General features: G+C 60.6%; 1 protein-coding gene across 1 annotated transcript; it reads right to left on the bottom strand.

The window, feature by feature from the left end:
• Nucleotides 1-5,253: 5,253 nt before the first annotated feature.
• Nucleotides 5,254-6,180, bottom strand: GUITHDRAFT_55963 (hypothetical protein; the record flags this gene model as incomplete). Its single annotated transcript, XM_005832482.1, has 1 exon — nt 5,254-6,180. A coding segment is annotated over one exon (927 nt), but the record flags the coding sequence as incomplete, so codon positions are not given.
• Nucleotides 6,181-7,504: the final 1,324 nt, after the last annotated feature.

The following is a 7,504-nucleotide window of genomic DNA, read 5'->3' as shown; positions in this document are numbered from 1 at the left end:
CCTCGCTCCTCCCCCTCCCCCCTTCCCTCCTCGCTCCTCCCTCCTCCGTAGTCTTTCTACCCAGTCCAACCATATCCCTTCTGCCTCCCCCTCCTACCTTCTGCTGTCTCCTCCTCCTGCCCTTTGCCTCCTCCATCTCCTCACATGCCTCCTCAGGGAACCGGCGAGATTCTTGCCAGCGCCGAGGGCGATGGCCCAGCAGGAAGAACGAACGTCATCTGGTGATGCAAGAGAAGAGGAGAGGCGAAAGTGCGAGGAGAAGCAAGAAGAAGGGGAAGAGGGAGACGGGGATGGTGGTGGTGCAGAGGAGGAGGAGGAGGAGGTGCTGGTGGTGGTGGTGGTGGAGGAGGAGGACGAGGAGGACGAGGACGAGGAGGAGGAGGTGGTGGAGGACGAGGACGAGGAGGACGAGGAGGACGAGGAGGAGTTGGTGTTGGTGGTATTGGTGGTGGTACTCGTCGTTCTGGTGGTAGTGAAGAAGGGGAGGAGTGGAGGAGGAGAGCGATGGAAAGGTTCTGGTAGGGGCGATCTGACTGAGAATTGTAGGATTTGGCACTTCGAGTCCGGGATAAGAAAGTCAAGGTAAGCGGGGAGAGGAGAAGGAGGGGCGAAATGAGAGGTAGGGGATGGAGACATGTATGAGGTGGGGAGGGAACTGCGCTAGCATGAGAGGGATAGGAGAGGTGAACAGAGGCGATGAATGATGATGATGATGATGATGATGATGATGATGATGATGATGATGATGATGATGATGATGATGATGATGATGTTGGAAAGCTCGAGTGAACGCTGGAGAATGAAGTCAGGAGGAGGAGGGAGAGGAACAGGAGGAGGGGAGGAGAGATGGGATAAGGGAGAAGAGATGAGGAACTAGTAGTCCTGCCTGCAGCAGCTGATCAAACTCCATCCTGAGCTGTTGGTTCTCCTTGTCCTGCACATCCCCGTCAATTCCTGCTTGAACCTTCTGCTCCTCCTCTCACTGTCTCTGCCGCACTCTCCTTGACCTTCTGCTCCTCTGCCAGGACCTGCATGTCGTTGTTGAGGAGGAGGATATGCAAGAGGTAGCAACAAACCTCAGCGGCTCCCCCTTCTAGGCCGAGAGCAGCTCGCAGCTTGTTTGCTTCCTGTCAGACCGGTAAGGAAAGAAAGAAGAGAGGAGGAGGAGGAGGAGGAGGAGGAGGAGGAGGAGGATGTGTGAGGAGGTACCTGTTCGAGGCGGGTGGATTTTTCCTTCATCTTGCAAAGCTCAGAGGAGACGGACTGAATCTGCATCTTAAGTGTGTTGTTCTCCTCCTTGATTCTGACCGTGTGCTGTCCACAAGGTCAAACCTCCATCTTCATCCTCCTCCTCTTCATCCTCGTCCTCCCCCCTCCTCCTCTCCATGCTCTTCCTCTCCCTCTCACACCTGTAGCTTCTGCTTCGTGTTCTGATGGCCGATGAGCTTCGAGTTCACCTCGTTGAGCTCCTCCACCTGCTTCTTCGCCTCCTGCAGCGCCTTGCTCAACTTCTGGTTCTCGCCTTCTGCTCTCTGCAGGCACAAGGTTAAGACATTTCTTCCCCCCCACCCCCCCCACCCCACCCCCGCTTTCTCCTCCTCATCTCCTCCACCACCACCACCTGATCTCCCCCTCACTTCCTCATGCATATGGAAGAGATCTCCTGCTCCCCATTACCTTCAAGTTCTCCTCAACTTGCGCTGCATGCGCCTTGGCAGCTTGTTCGCTCTCCTTGAGCTGTGGGAAGACTTAGAGCATGAAGGAGGAGGAGAGAGAAGGGAGAAGGAGAAGAGAGGTGAAAGAGGGAGTACCTGCTTCATCTCATCAATCCATTTGGTCATCTCCGCTCTGAGAGAGCATAGCTCTTTTCCCTCTCCTTCACTGCGGCGGACATCTCCTCCTGCGCTGCCCTCTGCTCCTTGGAGGACTGCACCTTCCCCTTCGCCTCCTCCACCTCTCTCCTCAGTCTCTCCACCTCCTCCTCTGCCCTCTTCAGCGCCCCTCCTGCCTGCTCCTGCTCCGCCTGCTTCCTCTCCAGCGCGCTGCTCCTCTCCGCCAGCTCTCCGTTGAGCCGCGAGACCGTCGCCTGCATCTCCTCGTAGTTCTTCTGCAGCTTCTCGTTCCTCCCCTGCAGCTCCTGTACGTGCAGGGAGAGCTCCTCTGCCCTGCCCTTGAGCTCCTCCCTCTCCGTCTCCATCATCACCATCCTGCTCCTCTCCCCCTTGAGCTCGAACCCGAGCTCGAACACCTCCCCCTCCTTCTGCTGCAGCTGTGCCCTCAGCTGCTTGCCCTCCTCCTGCAGCCCGCGCAGCGCCTCCTCCTTCCCCTCCGCCTGCGACAGCCTCTTCTCCACCCTCGACACCCTCTCCGAGGACGAGGCCAGCTCCTTCTCCAGCTGAGTGACCCGCTCCTGCCTCCTCCTGACCTCCGCCAGCATGTCATTGAGCTCCTGCGCGTGCGCCTGCTCCCTGCCCTCCCTGTCGTCGATCAGCAGCTCGTGCCTCCTCTTCGTCTCCGTCAGCGTCCCCTGCACCCTCTCCAGCTCGGCCTGGGCGACGTCCAGCTGCAGAAGGAGGTCAAGAGGGAGAGAAGAGGATGGGAGAGGAGGTGAAGGAGGAGGAGGAGAAGGGGAGGGGAAGGGGAAGGTAAGAAAGAAAGTACAAGGAAAACAAGTGAAAGCAAAGGTAAACCTATGTGGTGGTGTTGGAAGGAGAGAGGAAGAAGAGAGGAGGAGTAGGAAGGAGCGAAAGAGAGGAGGAGTAACAGGAAGGAGAGGAAGAGGAAGAGGAAGAGGAAGAGGGAGGGGAGTAGACCTTATCGCGGAGCTCGATGATCTCGGACATCTTGTCGTTCAGCTCCGCCTGCGTCTGCTCCAGCATGATGCTCTTGCTCTCAAGGTTCTTGAGCGTCTCCTTCAGCACCTCCTGCCCGATCATTGTTTCCTTCTGCAGGGCTTCGTGGACTGCCTGCTGGTGGGACAGCCCGTCTCGCAGCTCCCCCTCGTTCTTCATGCTCTCTGCCAGCCTGCTCTCCGCCTCCTCTGCCCTTCTCTCTGCCTCCTCCGCCCTTCTCTCCGCCTCCTTCCTCGCTCCCTCCGAGAGCTCGCCGCTGCTCTCCTTCCCGCTGTACAGCTCCTGCAGCTTCGACTCGGCCTCCAGCAGCCTCTCGTTGGAGGAGGAGAGCTGAGTTGCTGCCTGCTCCAGCGCCTGTGCCTGCTCGCTGCTCCTCTCCTCGTGCTCCAAGAGCTCCGCGTTGAGACGCTGCAGCTTCGACTCCATGAAGGCGAACTCCTCCTTGAAGGAGTCGTACTCGTCCTGGAGGTTCTGAAGCTGCGAAAGAGGGATGAGCAGGGCAGATTTGAGGTGGGGAGGAGGAGTGGAGTGGATTGGGGAAGGGAGTTGAGAGAGGGGAGGGGAGGAGAGGAGGGTGAGTAGAGTAAAGCAGGGAAGAGAGAGAGTAGAGGAGGAAGGGGAGAGAGAGGGACCATGATGATGGGACATGATGAGGAGCAGGACAAGGAGATCGTCCAAGGAACTCAGGGGAGGGATTGCGCCGACCTTGAGCTGGAGGGATTCGTTCTCCTGCTGCAGCTGGGCGAACCTGCCGGAGTCTCCGATGCTGTACCGCTGCTTGCTCGCTTTCCTCTCCATGGCTGCTGCCGCGTACTCTGCGGCCTGTAGCTGTTGCCTCAGCTGACCCTCCCTCCTGGAGGCGCCGTCGAGCTCGCTCCTGCTGGTGCGTAAGGAGAGGGAGGGAGGGAGGGGAGGGGAGGGGAGTCTCTTGCCTGCTCGTCTCAAGCTGTGACTGGAGCTCCTTGATGGTGTTCTGGAACTTGGAAAGGTCATCCTCCATCCTCTTGCGAGAAGTTTCCTGCAAACCTCTCACAACCCGCCTCCTCCCTCCCTCTTCGTCCTCCTCCTCCGCCTCACCTCCCGCGACAGGGAGTAGCGGACTTCCGCGAGCTCCTTGGCCTTGGAGGACAGAGCGTCGGCGGAGAGCTCCTCCTCTCCTGCGCTGAGTCGCTTCAGCGTCGGGAGAAGTTCGTTGAGCTCCCCCGAGGCAATCTGAGCTCGACGTTCGCTGGCCTCCGCCTTCGCTTCCAGAGCCTTCGAGGAGGGGGTAAGACGAGGACGTGCGGGGAAGGGACGGAGGATGTAGACAGGGTGAGGGAGAGACAGCAGAGGAGGAGGAGGAGGAGGAGGAGGGAGCGGGAAGGAGACAGACCTTGCATTCTCTCTTCACGCACTCGAGCTCGTCCGCGAGCTTCCTGTACCTGCTCTCAAAGTCCTCCTGCTCCCTCCACTTCTGTAGCCTCATCCCCTCGTACGCCTTCCTCTCCGGGCTGGTCATCGCCGCCACGCGCCTCTCCTCCTCCTGCTCCTCGGGCGCGACCTGAAGCGCGGCCGCAATCTGCTTCAGCCTGTCGTTCTCGTCCTGCAGGCTCCTCTTGTCCTTGACCGCGGCAAGGAACTGCTCCCTGAGCTCGCGGTTGATGTGGTCCAGGTGCTTGCGGTCGTCGCCGTCCTCGCGAGGGAGGAGGCGGACGCTGCCCCCCGGCGAGCTCTCAACGATGAAGAGACCTGAAGAGTGGAGGGCCAGGTGAAGCTCGGAGTTCTCTAGCGCGATCTTCCTGTCAGGGCGGAGTGAGCTGAATAGGGGAGGGGAGGAAGAGGGAGGTAGAGGGGAGGAAGAGTGTTACCTGTAGTCCGGATGCTGGGCAAGAGGAGCATCCTGCGCTTTCCTTAGCTCTTCATTCTCCTGCTTCAGCAGATCGATGGCCTGCTTGAGCTCTGCGAGCTCCGCGCTCTCTTCCTCCCCTTCCTTGTGCTCAGCCTGCTGCTTCGCCTGGATGGCGTTGACCTTGAGGGAGAGATGCTTGACCGACTCGTTCTTCAGCTTCAGCTGCATCCTCAGGCTCGAGAACAGCTCGCTGTCAGCTCCCTGTGTTGCCCTCACCAGCTCCTGCGCTTGAGACGCCACCTCTACCATTTTCTGCGCCTGCTCCTCCTCCTCGCCCTGTTTCTCCAGGCACTGGTAGAGGAGGTTCTCCAGGGCCTCGATCCTCGCCTGCAGGGACAGCTTCTCCTCAGACGTCTGGCTGCTCTCTCTGCCGGAGGAAGCAGGGGAGGAGAGGCTGGAGGCCTTGGACGGGGAGCCAATGGGGTTGGTCAGGCTGCCCCAGCGCTTCGCAACCACCAGCTCCTCCTTCAGCCTCTTGATCTCCCCGCGGAGCTGCTCCAAGGAGCCGTTGGTGTCCTCGTTCAGGATTGCCCTGGTCTTGATCAGCTTCGCCCTCTGCGCGAACTTGAGGGAGGAGATTGTCTCCCCGAAGTTGGAGTCTGCTGGGGAGATGTTGGTGATGATAGCCGTCTTGCTGTTGCCCCCCAGCGAGTCCTTGAGCAGGAACGTCAGCTTGGAGTCCCTGTAGTGCACGTGTCGCGCCTTCCCGTCCGAGATGTCCGCCAGCGCCATGATCACGTTCCCCAGCGCCGAGAGCGACTTGTTGATGTTGGAGGCCTCCTTCAGCCTGTCCCCGGAGGCGTTGGTTGCCTTCTGCCTCTCGCTCCCGGCCAGGTCAACCAGGTTGAGGCACGAGTGACGCTGCTTCGTCAGCCCCTCGGCCGTCAGGTGCGTGCTCTCCACCTTGAGCGTGAACAGCGAGTGGGAGCGTGACGACTCCTTGTTCATCGACGTCTCCCCGACGTGCCTGTTCCTCAGGCCTCTCTGAAGGAGCGCGTTGCATGCTTCGGCATCCCTCACCTCCTGCCATGTGAGCCCGTCCACGTAGATCCCTTCCTTGGAGTTCTCTCGGACCTGGAGGTTAACCTTGCTCGGGTCCAGCAGGTCTGTCACGGTCTCGTTGTAGATCTCCAGGTACGAGCAGCGCACAACAAACTGCAGGCTCCCAGGACGAGAGGAGTTCGCGGCGTTCTCCTTGTGCGCAATCTTGTCAAAGAGGTAGTCAAATGTCCTCGGGATGAGCCCTCTATGCTCCTTCGTGCCCTCCTTCCCGTCAAACTCTGGCCCCTGCATGGTGAAAGTCTTGCCAGAGCCTGTCTGGCCATAGGCGAAGATGCAACCGTTGTACCCCTTAAGGCACGAGTCAGTGAAGGGCTGCCCGATCATGTTGAACATCTCCTCCTGCGTTGTGCTCGGGTCAGCTGCATAGTCGAAGGTGAACGGCTTCGGCTCGTTGCCATGGAGGATGACGGTGTCCGTGGTGGGGACCGTGACGACGGTCTCAGAATGCTTGGAGGACTCCTTCTCGTTGAGAGGACGGACTCTCACGAAGACTTTAATGTTGCTGCTCATGTCCTTGGAATCATTTGAGTCCTCTGAGGTTCGCTCCTGCCCGTGCTCGTCGAGGCACGGAGATTGAAGGTGGAACAGCGCACCTCCTCTCACAGGGGTTGAGTGTGAGTCCGAAGATGGCATCTTCCCGACGTTCTTGACGGGGATGACTTTGGATGGAGTGCTTGTGGCTATCGTGTGGAACTTTCCTCCTGCCCTCCTGGGAGTCTTGGCGACTGGAACCGAAGACATGGAGGAACTGAACAACTGTCTCGATCGCTCTCGATATCAGCACAGGCAATCGTAGAGTTGCACCTCACAGATCAAAACAAACAAGCAAGACAGTGTGGGGAAGGGAGGGAGGGAGGGAGGGAGGGAGGGAGGGAGGAGAAGAGAAGTTGGGTGCGGTTAGCGGGGGGCTAGCAGCGAAGGAGGAGGCGTGTAGGGGAAAACGGTCTGGGCCGTTTGAATTTGAAACTCTTCCGACGGTTCCTAACTTTACTCAATCACTGGCATCTTTCGGCGAGCCTGAGTTCATCCGCGGCCCACATGCCATGATGGTGACTCAGGCGGCCCGGGCCGCTGAGAACTGAGCCGCGGGGGCCCCCGGCGCGGGGCCGACCGACTCGGAAGTTTGCCGCAGCGTACCGTACGGTACGGTTGTACGGCCCGCGCGGCCGGTACGGTCGCGCGACGGCGGCCGCCGCGCGCCCGGTTCCGAGCCGCAAGTTTCCGACCGTAGAGCGCCTGCGCCCCGGGGCTCAGGTTGTACAGAGCGGCCCGTGACTCGCCGGGCCGCGCGGCCGCCGCACGTTGCACCCCGGGCTGACTCTCAAGAGTCACGAGTCACGCCCGGGCCGCCGCCGCGGGGCCGCCCGGCACGGCGCCGTCGGACCGTTGGTGCCGCCCGGCCGCACATTGAAGCGCGGAACGCTCAGTTGCCAACCAGCCGCTGAGCCTCGGACTACGGTGACCGTGAATGTTGAGGCGGCGAGGCTCCGACGGAGGCTCAGTCACGCCGTTGCTCCTGCCACGGACCGTCCGAGACGGCCGGGCGCGGCGGCGACCGTACGGTGCCGGACTCAGCTCGCCCGGGCCGGCCAGCCTCGGAGATGAGAATCGCTTCAGTGTTCTCCCTGATCGGACGATGATAGCTTGGTGGGCCCGTGGGGGCCCGGGGGGGGGGAGGGGGGGCGGGGCGGCGCGGCGCGGC

This window comes from Guillardia theta, assembly GCF_000315625.1.
Source record: "Guillardia theta CCMP2712 unplaced genomic scaffold GUITHscaffold_34, whole genome shotgun sequence".
NCBI classification, from domain to species: Eukaryota; class Cryptophyceae; order Pyrenomonadales; family Geminigeraceae; genus Guillardia; species Guillardia theta.
Note: the sequence above shows the minus strand (reverse complement) of the source record. Positions and strands in the feature narration are given on the sequence as shown.